Here is a 19562-nt window from a genome sequence, read left to right on the forward strand (position 1 = left end):
ACTCAAAAAATGAAGCCAATTATTTTAAAATGGAGGGGCAGTGAGATGCCTGTGATGTCATAAGCATCAGTTTTTCAGATTGGGCCGTTTTCTGGCTGACATTTCTAAAAGAGGAATTTCTATAAGACTGAGATGTTTAGCATGTCTAGCACTTTTTGTATGTTTGTGAATGTGGGTAGACTACCATTATTCAACAAAGACAAGGTAAAAATGGTTTTTCATTCTCTGTCCCCTTTAAGCAACAGAAAATGTTTTGGAGGGGGCAAAAAGCTTATAAAAGGACATCAGTTAAAAAAAAGGCATGGCCTCTTGATAATCACCCATTATGTTTTTTTGTACCCTTACATTAATTTTCACAGAAATGCCCACCTCCTTTGATCTGGAGTTTGAAGTGTCTGGTATCCATGGTTACGTGATGATGGATGGTCAGATGCCATCACTTACACAGATCACGTGTACATTTTGGATGAGGTCATCAGACCCTATTAACTATGGAACTCCCATCTCTTATGCCGTTGAGGGAAGTGACAACGCCTTTCTTCTCATCGACTATAATGGGTAAGAGATTTGTGATCTTAAAGGGATAATTCACCCAAAAATGAAAATTCTGTCATCATTTACTCACTCTTATGTTGTTACAAACCTTTATATATTTCTTTGTTCTGATAAACACAAAGAAAGATATTTTGATTTCGATTATGAGCCCCATAGACTTTAATAGTACAGTAGGAAAAAGAATACTATGGAAGTGAATGGGGCTCATGATCGGTTTGGTTACAAACAATATTCAAAATATCTTCATTTGTGTTCATTAGAACAAAGAAATTTATACAGGTTTGTAACAACATAAGAGTGAGTAAATAATGACAGAATTTTCATTTTTAACTACTTTACAAATTTCTTGGCCTTACGTATGCCTTGTTTCCACCTCATTTAAGATGGGTGTTGTATGTGAATGGAAAAGAACGGATCACTGATTGCCCCGCAGTAAATGATGGCCTCTGGCACCATATTGGTGTATCATGGCGCAGCATGGATGGAGACTGGAGAGTTTATATTGATGGAAGCCCTTCAGATGGAGGAAAAGGACTATCCACTGGCTCTACAATACCAGGTCAAGATACACATGATTTGTTTCGCTCATGTCTAAAGGGACACTTGTGTTGCTTTACTGTGGTAATAATGTATGTCAAAAGCAGATGACATGTTCACTCTACTCATTGAACAGGAGGGGGAGCTCTGGTACTGGGACAGGATCAGGACCAGAGGGGTGATGGATTTAACCCAGTGGAGTCTTTTGTGGGCACTCTTAGCCAGCTCAATATATGGAACGACGTTTTAACACCACAACAGGTACACTTACATTATACATAATCTGATCCTTTGTTGTAAGTTCTCTTATTTATTTGACCACATAAACGGTGATGTGTAATTGGTAATCCATTTTCACTGTTCTCAGATCATGTCTCTCGCCAGCAGCTGTCCACGTGATTTGCAGAAAGGGAACATTTTTGCCTGGCCTGACTTCTTGGGAGGTGTCACGGGCAGGGTAAAGACCAGCATTAAAAGCATTTTCTGTGCCGGTGAGATCCCTTTCCTTGCGGTATTTAAAAAGCATTTGTAGATGGTTTCAAATTTTATTAAAAAAAAAAATTCATTGTGAAAATAATAGATCGGACATAAATAAAATAGCATTATGAAATAAAAATGTTTTTATGTTGATGGCTGAATTAAAATGTTCACTTATTTTAAATTCTGCAAAGAAAGTCTTGCTTCAGAAATCATTTATACATTTCTAAATGAATTTAGAAAACAAAATAATAATTTTACTTTATTAATAATAATAATTATTAATAATAACTTTCAAGGGCACAACAACTAAACATTTGTAGAGCAACAATATGAAACATTAGGTATTTGGGTAGTCATCATTACAAATTACAAACATAAGGAGTTTAAAGTTTTAAGAATAAACCTAAAAATTAGTTTAACAAACAAATTGAGATTTTTTTAACACTGACTACACTGTTTCACATTGCATATTTTGGTTAAACGCCTAATCAGAAACAGAGATTACAAATGTCTCTTTAAATGTTTTATTTTTTTGATAAAATATAAACGAGTATGAAATTATTAAAGGCACACCATTGAACTTTTTGGCCACTAGGGGATGCTAGACATGTATTTTTCACGTCTAGCGCCCCTAGAGGCCACAAGCGCCGCAGCACTGTCGCAGAGGAAAAGACGACAACTCTTTAGGTTACAAAGTGTGCCTTCCAGCATGTTATGTGTCATATAATTTCATGGGTTTTATTTTTTTCAAACACCAAAAGGTCGCGTAGCTCACGTTTACAAGCCAGTTGTAATGGTGGTCGCTTGGTTAAAGTTAATTTTTTTTTAAATATTGCCTTAAAGGGGAATCGAACCCGGCTCGCCCATGTCCTAGGAAGGCACACTTTGGCACACTTTGTAACCTAAAAAGTTGTCGTCTTTTCCTCTGCGACAGTGCTGCGGCGCTTGTGGCCTCTAGGGGCGCTAGACATGAAAAATACATGTCTAGCATCCCCTAGTGGCCAAAAAGTTCAATGACGCCACCTAGGTCCATGACGCCACCAAAGCGCCACAATGTCACATAATATAAATCTCTCTCTAAACTCTCCAAGTAGCCTCCAGTAAAATTCACGTAAAAAAAGTGTTTGGGTGCCAGAAAGGACTTATTTATGCATGCAATATAACAATACTTACTAGTACAAAAGCATGAGGGCCAAGTCAGCATCGGTCAGAAACCCCTTCTCCTTCTTTAGTTCACGCAAGCGAGCAAATTTATTTTTCTCTTTCTGGTCTCCTCCGACAAAACCTTGTTTTTTTTCTTAGTTGCTCCTTCGGCCATGACAAAAACATCAGGAAAATTGCTGTGTGAGTTGCGCTCTCACGTCCAAATTTGAGAAAGTGGAGGAAGTGACTTATGCCGTAAAGCAGATTTTTGTAGTTTTTTGTTTTGTGCTCGGCTTACTACCTGAAACCCCTAGTTTAAAAGTAGTAAAAGCGATACAGACCCCGTCAGGCTATGGTGGACATGTCATTCAACCTATTTTAAGTCGATGTACCATCACAAGGGTCTTGAAAATATATTATGAAGGTTGAAAAATTACAAAGTGTCACTTTAACATTACAAGCAAAAACATTTGTATGTTAGGAGAAACCATGAACAAAATGATTATTGTTTTATTAACACAGTAGTGTTTCCCACTGTTTTGGTTTTTGTTAGACTGTCCCCTGCTGGAGACCTTTGTACCGAAACTGCGCTCATCCAGTGCCGCTGTGAGCCCAGGCTCAAAGGTGCAGTTCTCTTGCAGTCCTGGGTACTATCTGGCGGGGGAGCCTGTACAGCAGTGTTTAAACAAAGGCCAGTGGAGCCACGCAGAGCCATCATGTGAACGTAAGTGAGACAAGTGCACTGCACACACCTACATAACCTTTATTCAAAAACGGACCAAAACACACCATAACACAGAGACACATTCATGCACCTATTAAAATGCACACACATACACATATTACTGCGTAATTACACACTTTGATTGCCCAGGTGGTGCCAAAGTATCACACAATGAGTGTCATTCCACATCGATGTGTCCAGACATGCAAAATGCATGCAAATTACAGCAGTGTTACGAATATAGATTTAAAAAAGTTAATAATAAAAACTGAAATGGTTAACATTTTCTAAAACAGCTACTGTAAAATGAAGTTTCAAGTTAAGGTTTATTGTCATTTTAACCATATGTATAGCCATGCAGTACATAGTGAAATGAGACCACGATTCTCCTGGACTGTGGTGCTTCATACAGATGCTGAACTTTAAAAATTTAAATTTTTTAAATAGCCACATAAAGTGCATTTGTGCAAACAGTGCCAGCCAAAAGGCTGTACAAAACAGAAGACAACAAGAATACAAAACACAACAAGACATATGCATAAAAAATAATACAAGAAATGGCACCGACATGTATAGTTCATCAGGTGCACGTGCACACATACAATAAGGCTACATTTACAGTTGTGGTCATAAATTTGCATAGTGACAATTTAAGCAAAATAATACAAAAATAAAAGTTTGTTTTTAATGTACATGTAGTACTGCCCTAAACAAGTAATTACATTTTATCAGTACCGTACTTTCCGGACTATAAGTTGCTTCGGAGTATAAGTCGCATCACTCAGAAATGCATTTTGAAGAGGAAAAAACATATATAAATCGCTCTGGACTATACGTCGCATTTATTCAGAAAATGATTTAACAAAATCCAAGCCCAAGAAGACATTTAATCTGGAAAGGCAAGTTATTCAACTAAACAATAGCACAGAACAGCAGGCTGAATATGTGTCTGTACATGTTAAAGTATAAACAGTTATTTACACGATACACAATACAGTAGCATACAGAACATACCTGAGAGGCTGAATTAACACAACAAGCCAAATCAAGTTCAAAAAGGTCCTGAAGTCATTCCACCTCACTGAATCCATTACATAAATACAGGAGTAAATACATCATTTTCACCTGACTTTAAGTTGCAGGACCCGCCAAACTATGAAAAAGTGCGACTTATAGTCCAGAAAATACAGTATGTAGGTTTCCTGGTAATTAAACCCATGGCATGTAGTGCTTTTCCAATTGAGCTACAGGATGTCTTTCTTCTAAAATCATTTAATCAAAACAAACCTCGTATAATAATTGAAATCTGTATTTGTAGGTGTGGAGTGTGGTCCTCCACCTGACCTGGAGCACGGGCAGTATCATGGAGATGATTTCTATGCTGGAGGTTCAGTGCTTTATCAATGTAAACCAGGTTTCTATCTGCTCGGGGAGAGTAAGATGTTGTGTGCCAGCAATGGCAAATGGACTGGCAACCCACCTGCATGTTTGGGTAAGAATTATACAACAAAACACTGACCTGTTTTGCATGAGGATGGCATTGAATAGATATAGGTGTCAGGGTAGATTCAAAAGTCTAAAGGGGGTCACACACCGGACCCGCAGCTCAACGCCACGTCGAGTCGCTTCTAGGACAACTCAGAGGTATTGTAGAACCAGAAGTGCACATTAAATAGCACAAGATTAGTCAGATAGCGTCTACTTCAAAATGCAAAATATATGTTAGCAGCCAATGTTAATCGTTAATGATTTGGGACAAATATGATGTTATTTAATGTTAAACTATGTGAGTGGCATGACAGGGATTTGAGCAACTTCCTGAGTCGTAGCTGGGCGTCGCGGACAGGCGCCACCTGTCAGCGCCGGTGTGCGTATACTCATAGAAAACAATGTGTTTGATTTTTTTATAACGGCGCGGCGCTGTGTGTCCGGTGTGCAACCCCCTTAAGACCACGAGTGAAAATACTTAATTAAGTCATATTTGAAAAGTGAATTAATATTAATATTTCAAATGAATTAAGTGTCACACTTTTTCACATTTTGAAACTTGTCTTATTTAAATCTCAGATTATAAATGTAATCTCACCCTTGTTGACCCTACTGTGTATCAAAAGTTAAGCATGAGTATAAACACTTGAAAACTTTTGACATGGTTTTTGTGTTTGTTCTCTACATCTTTTTAATTCACACATCACTTGCCTTTGTTTGTGTTTGCATGTGGTGAATGTGTTGGTTTATGCTCATATTACAGATGTGGATGAATGTGCTCTGGGGTCTGAATGTGATGAACATGCTAGCTGTCAGAACACAGATGGATCTCATATATGCACCTGCATTCCCCCTTACAGTGGAAATGGAAGAAACTGCACAGGTAATTTAACCTTTATTGGTCACCAGGGCAGGTACACTTTACCAGCCTCTTGATAACCAAACTGTAAACCCACATTCTATAAGAACTTGTTTATCATTTGAATGGATGAATTTTGGACTCATTGTTTGTTCTTTTTTATTTAATAGATTTCTTTTAGAGGTTTTTCAGTTTATTAAACTACAAATGTTTTTCTATTTTCTTACTAGAGCCATTAAAATGTGAAGATCCAGGTGTTCCTGAGTTTGGGCACCGTGAAGGTGTTAACTTCATCATGGGCAGTGAGGTGGTCTTTTCCTGTATAGATGGCTATGAACTGATTGGCTCGTCCCATCTTTCCTGCTCTGAGGAAGGAATTTGGGAGGGAGCTTTCCCATACTGCAAAGGTAAGGATAGTTTTCACACAGCATTACAGATAGTGATGTTGTCATGATGTCAGCCGCAGTCTTATTTTCCATAGGCTTTTTTTGTTAAATACTTGTTCATATCAATGGTATCAGCAGATCATTATTGTCAACTTACTCTCTATTTGATGTTTGACTACATAACAAGCACATACAATTTTACAAACCTGATAAATAAATAGCCTATACAGTTGTTTAACTTTGTAAAGTCCTTGTTGCTGGAACACTTCAATATTTATCCTTAATCACTATTCTAAACCTTAGGGTGCGTGCACACCAAAGCTTTTACGCTCGCGGCAGGAGCATTTTTTTAATTGGTTCCAATGCAAGCGCCACGGATTTTTTCGGGGTGAAAGCTGGCGCTCAGTGTTTTTTCTGCACTCAGCGCTGAACGTCGAGAGTTGAAAGAGATTCAACTTTGGGTGAAAAGCTCCGCTCGTCAATGTCACTTCTCACACGGCCGTCCAATCACATTGCAGGAGGGGCGGGACAAGTGTCAAAACAACCAACCAGCTCACAGCTACCAAGGCGCCTAGCTGAAGAAAGCTGGCGCTCAGCTGAAAAAACACCTGGCATTCGGCGCTCTCCAGGCGTTTTCAGGCGCGTTTAAAAATTTTGGTGTGCAGGCCCTCTTAGACTGATTTTTTTTACCTTTTAAGCATGTGCCACATTATTACACATCATGTGCACATGTCTTAATGTCCTTTTTTCTTGACATAAAATGTATTGTTAAAATGGGTGTCTGGATTTGAAAGATTAGTTGATGTGGTTTACTGAGAATGCTGTATATATGATCTGCTAGCATGTTATAATGATTTTCCAACACACGTCCACAGCTCTTTCCTGTGCTCATCCGACTCTCCCAAAGTATGGAATCCTGCATGGGACAAACTTCACATACGGAAGCAAGGTGACTTTCAGGTATCACTGTCAGTGTTAGATGTAGAGTTGCTTTCAAGAAGTATCCTAACTCATTTTAAGAGGTCTGTTTGAACATGACAAATGCTGTATTTGTTTAAAACTGAATAATTTTCTGATCTGCTGCAGTTGTGAGAAGGGTTATGTCCCCCAGGAGCCAACAGAAAGCCAATGTCAGGCAAATTTGAAATGGAGCATAGAGGCCCCTGTATGTCAGCCTGTAACCTGTGGTGAGCCCCCAGTGGTGGATTATGCCGAGTATACCCTCAACGGAAATGTCTACCTAACCACTCTAACCTACACTTGCATCGAGGGATACAGGTAATGTTTAAGTCACAACAATTTTGCACATTTAACCATGTTGCTGAATTTGTTATTGGTCATGGAACAACACTCCTGTCAAAGAAGCATTCCTAATCCTATCCCTTACTGCAGTGTTTCCCAACCAGTGGGTAAGGGCCCCCAGGGGGGCCTCAGCAGATTTCCAAGGGGGCCTCAAGATGACATAAAATTATAAAAAGTTGGACAAAACGAGCGTTAAAATCAAGATATTTCTTTACATCTGTCTAGTGGTTCCAAGTTCTATTTAATTTTATGTGGGAAAAAGATTGGGAACTATTCCCTTACTGTACTCCTAGCCATAACCTGAACCTAAAATTTGAAGCTAATGATGTAAACCCCCAACCCTGGCCTTAACCATAACCAGTACCCTAAACCTATCTATGAATTTTGATTGGTCAACATGTTCTATGTTGTGCTTTCCTAGCTTCAAATCTAGTTCTACTTGTAAAAGGAATAAATGCAAATGTAAGTATTTGTAAAGATTGCAGGGTTCTGTGGAGCTGAAGTGTGAGGCATCAGGAGAGTGGACGTCTCCTCCCCCTATCTGTGCCAGAGTGGACTGTGGTAACCCTCCTCCTTTGAAGGACGCTGAAATACAGGGAGACAACTTTACAATGGGTAGCCGGGTCTACTATATTTGCAAAGAGGGGTAACTTACTTCATATATGTATTGATTGTGCTAAGGGCCTTAATGAGATTAAACCTGTCTGTAATGAATATAACAGTAGACAAAATTGTACACATTACATGTAGTGCTTATTGAATATATCTTATTGTAGTTACACCCTGCTTGGAGAAGAAACTCAGGAATGCCTCCCAAGTGGCACCTGGACTCATAATTCTGCCCAGTGTGTACCTCGGTCTTGTGGACCACCACCACCAGTTGACCATGCTCTACCTGATACCGGACATCAGCTGTTTGGTGACACCGCTATCTACTTCTGTGATGATGGGTACACTGCTGGCAACAATACAAAACTGTTCTGCAATGCACAAGGTGTGTGGGCACCCCCAGATGGCTTTGGTATTCCTCACTGTATTGCCAATTTCTGCCAACGTCCTCCTAATTTACCACATGCTATTCTGGACTCAATCAACAAGCCGAAGTATGCAAGCAACACAGAGGTTAGCTACAAGTGTGAGGAGGGCTTTGTTCTCAACACAACAGGAACACTTAAGTGCTTGATAGGAGGAGAGTGGACACCATCACCTTCGGACATTGGCTGTATGCCTGTAAGATGCTCAAAGCCAGAGAGTATTGAGAGGGGCTATGTAAGCGGAACCAATTATAGTTTCGGAGCTGTAATTGCATACAGTTGTGATAAAGGCTATTTCATTCGAGGAGAGAAGAGGAGGGTTTGTAAAGCCAGCGGCGAGTGGGGTGGTGTCTTGCCCACATGCCAGCCTATTTCCTGCTCTAGCCCACCTCGCTTGGCAAATGGTTTTATCCAGGTGAATACATTGCAATATACCATTTTCCTTATGTATTTATGGTGTAATGAACACTGGTATGCATGTTTATTGCATATTTTAGCACATTTTTGGTGATTTAAATTTAATCCTCAAGATGTCAAATACATTTTGAAAAGTGTATGATTGGTTCTTTTTCTCCATAGGGCCAAATAAGAAAGATCAACTATGTGTACAGCAGTAGGGTGACCTATGCTTGCAATGATGGCTATCATCTTACTGGAAGGCCTGAACGTATATGCATGGCAAACAAGCAGTGGTCAAACAGCAACCCTCCTGTTTGTGTCCTCCTCACCTGCCCAACCCCACCTGATATCGGAAATGGTCACTATATTGGCTCTACCTTTGAAGTGGGCAGTAAGGTGGAATTTGTCTGCCGCGAGGGATATGAACTTATTGGAGATTCTACATGGACTTGTTTAAAGTTTGGAAAGTGGGACAAGAGCATAATCCCATCTTGTTCCCCAGTTAAGTGTCCTGAACCACCTTTGGAGGAGAACCATCTTGTATTGCGTGGACTAGATTCTGACTCAGGCACTGTGGAGCTTTCTTGTGAGGAAGGGTATATTCTTCATGGTGCACGGACCCTTCGTTGTACACCATCTCAGGAGTGGAATGACTCTTTCCCTATCTGCAAAGAAGTGTTCTGTGGACCTCCCCCTGAGGTGTCCTTTGGTGACCCATCTAATACATTGTCCAACTTTGGCAGTGTGGTGACTTACTCCTGCATGAATGGATTTACTTTATGGAAGGAAGCTTCTGTTCGCTGCCAGGCAGATGGAAATTGGAGCATACCTTATCCTCAATGCATTCCTGTTGAATGCCCACACCCTGAGGAGATACCAAATGGCATTGTGGATGTTCAAGGTCTTATGTATCTTAGTACTGCCATTTATAGCTGTAAGGCAGGATATGACTTAGTAGGCAACAGAACCGTACTTTGTGGACAAAGTGGATTTTGGATAGGAGGTTTACCTGTTTGTCACCCTGTTAAGTGTGCTGCACCAATAGAGATTCCCAATGGCTCTGTTAGGTACTCAAGGCTCCAGTTTAGCCAGTCGGTTATATATTCCTGCCAAAGAGGATATCGTTTACAAGGCCCAGAAACACTTACCTGTTTGGAGAATGGACAGTGGGATCACAAAGCTCCATCCTGTGTGCAGATATACTGTTCTCTCCCCAAACCTATCGAAAATGGGTTTGTTGAAGGACAGGACAGTAAGTTTGGTGTCACCATCTTTTATAGCTGCTTTCCAGGTTTCCTGATAGTTGGTAATACTCACCTAACTTGTGAAGAACATGGCTGGTCAAGCTCTGAGCCCCTATGTGCTCCTGCTGACTGTGGCCTACCTCCACATATTGATTTTGGTGACTACCTAAAGGTGCAACATCCATCAATGGAAGACGGCATACTTACAGGCCAACAATTACCAGCAGACAATAGCTTTTTACATGGATCCATGGCTCAATATCATTGCCATTCCGGTTATGAAGTAAATGGTGATATTGTGTTGATGTGCCAAGAGGATGGCACGTGGAATGGAACAGCCCCTATATGTGCTCCTGCACAATGTGAAACGCCGCCAAGCCCTGAACATGGATCAATCTTGGTAACACATAGTGACCTTGGCAGCCTTGTAGAGTATAGCTGTGAGGAGGGTTACGAACTCAATGGACAGACTGTCCGCCAATGCATTTCTGGGCACCAGTGGAGTGATGAAGCTCCTCATTGTATTCCGATCTCATGTGGTGATCCCGGAGGCATATCAAATGGTGAAGTGATTGGAAATTCCTTTCACTTCAAGGCAATTATTCACTATGAGTGCCATGATGGGTTTTCCCTCCAGGGTGTTGAAACTAGAACTTGCCAAGTTGATGGGAAATGGGACAATAAAGCTCCATGGTGTAAAGCAGTTTCCTGTGGGCGGCCTGTTGTGTCAAAGGATGTTCTAGTGAGAGGAGATGACTACACATTTGGTAAGAGGTTATTGTTCAGCTGCAACCTCGGTTTCATCCTGCAGGGAGCACCAACAAGTGTTTGTTCGGCCAATGGCAGTTGGAGTGAAACTCCTCCGAAGTGCCTTCAAGCCGACTGTGGTCAACCACCAGTAATTGAAAATGGCAGAGTAACTGGCACGGATTATGGTTACAACAGTATGATTAGGTATCAGTGTGATACTGGTTACATCTTGACAGGAAATCCTTCTCTAATATGCAGAGGCGATGGACTATGGGATGATCCTCCTCCACGGTGTGACATAGTCACATGTGACCCACCTGAGGACATTAGCCATGGCTACCTGAATGGATCAAGCTTTAATTTCGATGATGTTGTGGAATATATCTGCTTCCCAGGCTATGAGGTTGTTGGCAGTCCAGTTTTACGGTGTTCTGCAGAGGGATTCTGGCTAGGGGAAGTTCCAGAATGCCGGTCATGTGTATGCAGTCCCCCAGTGCTGAAGAATGGTGCTGTTCTTGGTCGAGACCACACCTGTGGAGCAAGCATTTGGTTCCGATGTAATGAAGGTTACAAAACTCTAGGCCCTACAGAAGCCATATGCGACAAGGGTGGCTTGTGGAGTCCAGGAGTACCTATCTGTACCCGTGGGAGATGTTCCAGCCCTCCCCCAGCTGTTCCTAATGCTGTCATTCAAGGTAGTACTGGCCAGTCCATTGACATAGTCACCTACCGCTGTAGGCCGGGCTATCATTTGAAAGGTTCTCCCAATCTCTCCTGTGGAAGGTTGGGCAGCTGGGGAGAGCCCAATCTGATCTGTGAGCCTGTTTCATGTGGAGTGCCTCCGCTGATCCCAAATGCAGAGACTGCTGGAGTGGTGTTAACCTACGGAAGCAAAGCTCAGTACAGGTAATTTGGTATTATACTTTATAAGTACTATTATGTAAGGATTCACTTAAGCTTAACTGTACAACACATAAATTTTTTAGGTGTGTGGCTAATATTGATTCTGTTTAATGCAGGTGTAAAGAGGGCTTTGAGTTAGCAACCAAGACAGATTTTGTTATCTGTCAAAGTGATGGCACCTGGTCCAAACACGGTGTCAGGTGTCGACCTTCACCCTGCAGCCTGCCTGCCAACCTCTCCCATGTAGTTGTCAAAGGAAACCAGCTCACACCTGTAGGGGGCACAGTAACAATCTCCTGCAAACTGGGGTACCGTCTTGAGGGACCTGCACTGTCTGAATGTGCAGTGAGTAATATACTATGAATATATGATATTAATTCATGCTGAAATCATGTTGTGTGTATTGTTTATAAATAATTATTTTGGTCATAATTTTGTTGTTTTAATGAAACTGTGATGTTAATTTCTTTATTTTGATCCAGGTCTCTGGCAAATGGTCACCACCTTTCTCTTCAAAGTCTTGTGTGCCTGTAATTTGCGAAAAGCCTCTTCCCATTCTCAATGGCTTGCTTGAGGGCAAGAGCTATGATTATGGAGATATTATAAGTTACACCTGCCTGAAAGGATTTGAACTGCAGGTACATTACTCTATTAACACGTCTAGTGTTCAGTGTTGAGAGGTTTACTGTATATTTTTTACATTGCTTGCCAGATGTTTGTAGCTACATATTAATTAATGCTTCAAAATAAAGTGTAGATGTGCTTGTAAAGCCCTGTTTGGATTGTTATACATGGGGACATGATTTTTATTTGATCAGGATGCTGGTCAGTGATTTTACCAGTCTGTTTTTCTTTCACCACCAAAGAAACGGCTTAAAGGGATAGTTCGGCCAAAAATGATATTAAACCCATGATTTACTCACCCCCAAGCTGTCCGAGTTGCATATGTCCATCGTTTTTCAGACAAACACATTTTCGGATATTTTATAAAATGTTTTAGATCTTTCAGTTGATTAAATGTAATGTTACGGGGTCCACCCATAGTCCACGACCTTCAAGTCCAAAAAAAGTGCGTCCGTCCTTCAAAAATTAAATCCAAACGGCTCCAGGGTGATAAACAAAGGTCTTCTGAGGGTAATCCAAGCGGTGTTGTTGTAGAAATATCCATATTTAAAACTTTATTGACGAAAATAAATACCTTCCGGTAGCGCCCCATTTTAGTCGCGTCCGCATTCAGGAGAGAGTATTAGCGTAGTGTACGCACTTTTCTTAGTGACGTATGACAAATTCGGAGGGCGGGGGCACAGAGCAGCAGCAGAGTAACCTCCGTAGGCTGTGTAAGCTCTCATCCTGAATACGGACGCGACTAAGATGGCGGCGCTACCGGAAGGTATTTATTTTCGTTAATAAAGTTTTAAATATGGATATTTCTACAACAACACCGTGCGGATTACCCTCAGAAGACCTTTGTTTATCATCCTGGAGCCGTTTGGATTTAATTTGTGAAGGATGGACGCACTTTTTTTGGACTTGAAGGTCGTGGACTATGGGTGGACCCCGTAACATTACATTTAATCAACTGAAAGATCTAAAACATTTTATAAAATATCCGAAAATGTGTTTGTCTGAAAAACGATGGACATATGCAACTCGGACAGCTTGGGGGTGAGTAAATCATGGGTTTAATATCATTTTTGGCCGAACTATCCCTTTAATGGGACCTAATGATTCCTATCTAAATTGTCATCATTTTGATTTTTAATGAAATTGATTTAAATTGAATTGATTTAAAAATATATATTAACTTTTTTTTATATAATTTAAATAATATTTGTACTGTGCATGTATCTGGCCTTTTTTTGTAACCACACTCTAAAAAATACTGGGTTAACTGGCATACTGGCATCAGGGTTTGGTTATACAAAACTTCCCCCCCCAAAAAAAACATAACCCACTAAAATGACACAATGGTTTAACCTTGCATTTTGGTAGAAAAAAATAACCTAACAATTTTTAGATGATGACATGAAACATGAGTTTTTGCCCCTGTAAACAGCCCAACAAGTAGAAGCACTTGCATTTAGCTGCTTTTGGCAAAAAAATGCGTATTTAATAAAAATTAAATAAGTAATTGCCATCAGAATGTGTGAGTTTTATCACAGGCACACAAATGTTTTTTTATAAATGCCATTTTAAAAAATATCTGGATTTTTCTTTCTCATCACCTAGGGCGATTCTGTTCAAATTTGTACGGGTGATGGGACATGGAGTGGAATTCAGCCATTGTGTGTTGGTAAGTGGATCATTACAAACTTACACACCTGTTGGGATAAATAAAGAAGGGATTTAGCCCTGACCTGACCAAACCAAACCATACAAAACACTTCAACTATACAAATATTAAACTTGATGTGTGGAGTAAATCTTCTTCTCATGCACATCTAATCAAACAAATCTTTTGTTTATAGCTGTGTCATGTGGTCCACCCCCAGTGGTGGACAATGCAGTTTCTATGTCCAGTGGTGGGACATACCAGAGTACAGTCAGCTATCTGTGTCTCCCAGGGTGGATTTTGGTTGGATCAGAAAACATTACTTGTCAGGCCAATGGAACTTGGAGTTTACCAACACCAGCATGTGAAGGTAAGAATGGGAAATGATTTACTCAGTGTGATGTGTGCAGTATAAATTAGATTCCATATCTGCTTCTCATTCTCACTATTTTGACTTTCTCTCTCTTTTTTACAAATACACAAACAGTCCCAGGGGGCTGTGGAAAGGTAACAGACTTTTTAAATGGAAAGGTGCAGGAACACAATCTTACCAGCGGGCGTGCACTTGAGTTTCACTGTGAGAAAGGCTACACACTGCAGGGAGAGTCTCTGGTCATGTGTATGGGAAACGGCTCGTGGAGTTCACATTTTCCTGTCTGTATACGTACGTCAAGCACTTGGATACTATCACGGACATATTTCTTTGACATTACTTTATTCATTTGATGTTTTTTACAGTCTACTGCCTGTTTAAACATGCAAGACATTGATAAAAAGCCCTCTATCACTGAAAATATTGCATTTCATATTATCCATCTAACATAATTATGTATTTATAAGAGTTAATATATCACTGTATAATAGATCTTTAAATTTCATTAACAAAGCAATTCACAATATAAGATAATATGCTAATATAGCTTTTTGATATATACTTAAATCTTATCTTCCCCACACAGCCAAACTATGCCCCCCTCCTCCTGGTTGGACTGGAGTCAATAGCAACACTACACACATGACTTTCCCAGTCGGCCACTCAGTTCAGATCAATTGTCCTAAAGGTCAGCGGGTTAAAGGTAACCCAGGAAAAGTTACCACCACCTTAACTTGCAGAACCGATCAGACCTGGACTCCTATCAGTGCAGTGTGTGATAGTGAGTACAAACCTTCATTGTTTCTGTTTCTAAGTTTTCCCAAAATAAAAGATCTAAGTTTTGTCAGAACCTTTTTCAATGTAGCCATCTCTATCAATTATTTTTCTAGGATCCTCTGGGAATATTTTTAATGCCTTGTAACTGTTTTCTGGTCCACCTGTTCTTTTCTGATGATACATCAAATTTAGTTGAAAGGCCTGAATAAGTTCTGTATTAAACTACATAGGGACAGGGTTTAGATTAATCCAGGACTAGGCATTAGTTATATTAGGACATTTAGGTAGATTTTACAAACATACCTTACAAAAAACATACTGGTGTGCATCCTCAGACAAAACATTGGGTCTCATTCATTAAGCATGCGTACGCAGAAATTTGTGCGTGAGATGTGCATATAGATGTTTTCAGAAACAAATCGTGATTCAACAAAAACTTCAACACACAGCAGTAAGTGAGCATAGACTTCCATAGTAGGAATAAAAAAACATGATGGAATTTAATGGGTACCATCAACTGTGTGCTTACCATCATTTATCAAAAAATTTCTTAGTCTTTTATCACAATACTTCCAAAATATTTTTTTCCTACTATGGAAGTCAATGGTCACTATCTGCTGTGTGTTCACCATCATTTCTCAAAATATCTTCTTTTGTGTTCATCAGAAAAAAGAAATTCATACAGGTTTAAAACAACATGAGGATGAGTAAATGATGACAGAATTTTCATTTTAAAGTGAACCATCACTTTAAGTATCAAAATGTTTTCTAAATGTATGCAAAAATTCAAGAAAACCTAAAACCACTGGTACGCAATAATCAGATACGTTATAATCAAATACTAGGCTATAATTATAATGTTTATAGTAATGTTGATATATAAAATGTACATGATTATATTTTATATTATAATATTTTCTGTATTATATATTACATGATCTATATTATTATTATTATTATTATTATATACATTATATTATACATTATTACTGTATAGCCTCCTTATTTTTTTCTACCCATATAAAGAAGATGCACATAATGACAAATCAACACACTTTCCTTACTCGCTTTTTAAATCTCTATATGAAAGCGTCTGCTTAATGCCCAATGTAAACGTCATGTAAATGTAATGAAAAGTCCAAACGTCAATCACTTGATCTCCTGTCTGTTTTATTTCAGATACAGATGCGCGTCTCTGTTATATTAATTTAATGTCATATTTACTTCGGTCGGTGGACTACGGAAGCCGAGAACGGCCATAGACTTTTTTTAAGCACTGTTATCTTGTGATAACGACTTATTAATATGTTATCTCGATATAACAAAGTTTGTTTTCTCGAGAAAAAAAATAATTCATTCGTTATAACGACATAACAAATATTGTTTTATCGAGATAACAAACTCATTAATAATGTGTTCGTCTTGAATTCAAACTAATGCGCCGCCACAAACGGCTTCCTAGCGCCTCTGGCTTGCAACAAGACCGTAAAAAAATATGGAAGTAGTGTCCGCGACGTCACCCATTGGCTTGTGAAGATCGTTTTTGAAGCTTAAAGTAGGCGTTGCCTGCCGTCGCCATCTTGGCCGCGTCTCACCGCGAATCACTCGCGGAAAACCGAAGATGGGTAAAGAGGCGGGACATGGGTGAAGCTGAGGTGAAACCACACCCGCCTAGCGCGAGTCTAGTGACAGCAGTGGCTGTTCAACCGTCACTCAAACGGCCACGCCCTTAATTATGCCGATCTTTAAGGCTTAATATAATTTAAACGGATGAGTTACAAAAAAAATTCACCCTCCTCACAGTTGTCATGAAGGAAAAAATTAGCTATATAGACCAAAAGCACTTTTTGTACCAGGCTGTAAACATATTATTTAATACTGTAAAGTTGGGCTCAGTCGATGAATTGCAGTTTAAGTCACTTCCGTATTGGCTTCATTAGAGCGATCGGAAGGTTGCCCCTCGGTTGTAACGTTATCAGTTGTGCAATTGTTGAGCTTCTATGACAAACTGCTCTAAAATTGTTTGTGGACCAGCGCTGTGATGCAGAAAGCCCTTATATGGCGTGTTCTATGCAAATTACCAACCTCGCGCACATTCACTAGTGTAAGAACAAATATAAAAACAAATGAATGTGCATACGCACGTGTTGTGAATTAGGCAAAACATTTTCGAGAGAAGTGTGCGTATAAATACGAAAAACCTACACAATTATTAGTGAATGAGTCCCAATGGCTCTGATATATAAGATATGTCAGTGCAAGATCAGGTCAGGGCAGCACAAAAAGATTTGGGGAGTTGAATGCTTGGGTCTGTGTTTCTCAAAGTCACATGTACAAGCAATCACAGCTGCATGATGAAATAAATTGACCAATATCATTAGTTCCTCTTTTAGTGCTCGGTGACGCACAGTGCAGATTTATTTGCCATGTTTTACTTGCAGAAGATTTGTTTAGGCAGGTATATGGGTGCAAAATCCACAAAAATATAACACTTTGTGTTTGTTGACTGTGTCACGTTGGATTGTGGACTCTGTTGTTTCTATTGCATTGCATCTTCAGAGCACTGTGTTTTGTTGGACAATAGTTTCCTCTTTCATTATTATTCCTAAAATGTATCAGTTGTATTTTAAGCCTGCGGTTACTCACAGTTGGTTAATGTGTTTCTATGCTTTGTTGCATTATTTCTGTTTTTTTAACATTTTGGCTGGTTTGCATGCTGGAAATGTCTGCTCCTCCTTAGCGCATGTATTACTGCTCGCATGTTTATGTTTTTCCTTCTGATACACACTTTTAAACTGTGGTCTTCACATTGTATTGATAGTTTCACTTTTGTCTTGGTGAGACACCTGTTGAATTTCACATCAAACACCCCTTATGTCTCTTTTATGTCAGTGTTATATCTCTCTTGTACTGTTCCACGTCTAATACTGTACATAAAAAACAGTAAGGGAGCTAGAATATCAGTTTTTTAAAAACCTCTCCATAGTTCGTCAAAGGACTGTATTTTGATCATACACAGGGGTGTCCTGCGGTCCACCTCTGTACGTGGCAAATGGGGTGGTCCATGGGGCGATGTTCCAGTTTGGAGATGTGGTGGTGTACTCATGTTACCCAGGCTACACCATGGAGGGTTCTAGCAGAAGTGTGTGCTTGGAGAATGGCACGTGGACCCTATCCCCTACCTGCAAAGGTAGCGCAAGAAACTGGGTGCCAGTGTCAAATGAAGCTCTGCTTTTGAAGACCTTTCCCTCATCTTTTACTCTTAATCTTTTATACTGGTCTGGCACGTGTACACATAACCACAAACACTGGCAATCTGGGCACTTTAAGCAATCTTTTATTTTTTAACAGCTAATGACTATAAGGCAACACTGCTAGTCAATGGCTTTAGATTTCCAAGCCCTATTTTTGTCCCATGCCATTTCGGTACAATACTGCAAATATATAACATTTAGGATGTGCCCTATATCATTATTTAAGGAGGTCATACATGCTGTACTGCATATATATAACATAGGGCAATATATCTATTGTCAATATAGCACAGCTTTGAGTCTCATAAAACAGTCACTTTATTATATTTTGGACACATGTTTAGGATGCAATTTTTATTAAATCATTATTTTTAATATCCTTTTTAAATCTCGACCATACCTGCAGAAGCACCATAGCTATATTGTGTATTGTTTACCAGGCTGGGTTTCTGACCAATCAGCATTCAAGACTCAATTGTTCATTTTTTATAATAGCCATTGAATAACAGGGTTGTGTCACGTCTAAATTACAGATTGGCTTTGGTATTGATGTCAATCTTTTCAGCAAGGCATGAATGATACTATACAATGAATGAATGAAACCATACTAGCATTACTTTTTGGCTTGTTGATGCTTTAACATCATGTAAGAAAAATCTTTGCTTCTCCTTCGTTCTGAACAAGATTTTTTTAGTTGTGTGCTTACAGAAACTAACTTTGAACATTGTAAATTAACAGCGGTTTAAACATTTATCTAACATTTGATTTCTTTGAATGCTGCATGTCAGTTTGGGGATTTAATACAGAAGGTTAATGCTGTCACTGTAAGGGTTAATGCTGTTTTTTAAATGGCTCCAGTTTTATCTCTTATCCTGTTGTGTGTTTGTGTTTCTATAGCTTTATGTTGGACGCAATGTCAAAACGGAGGTGTGTGCCTGAGACCAAACACGTGCTTCTGTCTTAAAGGATGGATGGGACGATTTTGCGAGGAGCGTAAGTCCTTTAACTGTACACACAGTCACTGAGGGTGACTTTTGAGGACATTGGTACTGTAAAGGGTCGTTCCATATGAAAATGAGAAA

The 19562-nt window shown here is 39.6% G+C and overlaps 1 protein-coding gene across 3 annotated transcripts in view; it reads left to right on the top strand.

Annotated features, from left to right (window-relative positions):
* The window catches only part of svep1 (sushi, von Willebrand factor type A, EGF and pentraxin domain containing 1), a 98479-nt gene that overhangs the window by 72601 nt on the left and 6316 nt on the right, over nt 1-19562 (top strand). For 2 of the 3 annotated variants that reach the window (XM_065248702.2, XM_065248703.2), the window contains 21 exons: nt 360-558; nt 939-1114; nt 1229-1353; nt 1460-1583; nt 3269-3439; nt 4758-4931; nt 5691-5810; nt 6017-6193; nt 7048-7132; nt 7259-7450; nt 7953-8120; nt 8251-8923; nt 9088-11807; nt 11921-12149; nt 12287-12442; nt 14034-14097; nt 14273-14446; nt 14564-14740; nt 15036-15230; nt 18246-18416; nt 19378-19473. In XM_065248702.2, the coding sequence (XP_065104774.1) occupies nt 360-558; nt 939-1114; nt 1229-1353; nt 1460-1583; nt 3269-3439; nt 4758-4931; nt 5691-5810; nt 6017-6193; nt 7048-7132; nt 7259-7450; nt 7953-8120; nt 8251-8923; nt 9088-11807; nt 11921-12149; nt 12287-12442; nt 14034-14097; nt 14273-14446; nt 14564-14740; nt 15036-15230; nt 18246-18416; nt 19378-19473 (6366 nt within the window). The remainder of the gene's footprint in view (nt 1-359; nt 559-938; nt 1115-1228; nt 1354-1459; nt 1584-3268; nt 3440-4757; nt 4932-5690; nt 5811-6016; nt 6194-7047; nt 7133-7258; nt 7451-7952; nt 8121-8250; nt 8924-9087; nt 11808-11920; nt 12150-12286; nt 12443-14033; nt 14098-14272; nt 14447-14563; nt 14741-15035; nt 15231-18245; nt 18417-19377; nt 19474-19562) is intronic. The other variant, XM_065248704.2, reaches the window with a different exon arrangement.

Source organism: Paramisgurnus dabryanus, chromosome 2 (assembly GCF_030506205.2).
Source record: "Paramisgurnus dabryanus chromosome 2, PD_genome_1.1, whole genome shotgun sequence".
Taxonomy (NCBI): Eukaryota; Metazoa; Chordata; class Actinopteri; order Cypriniformes; family Cobitidae; genus Paramisgurnus; species Paramisgurnus dabryanus.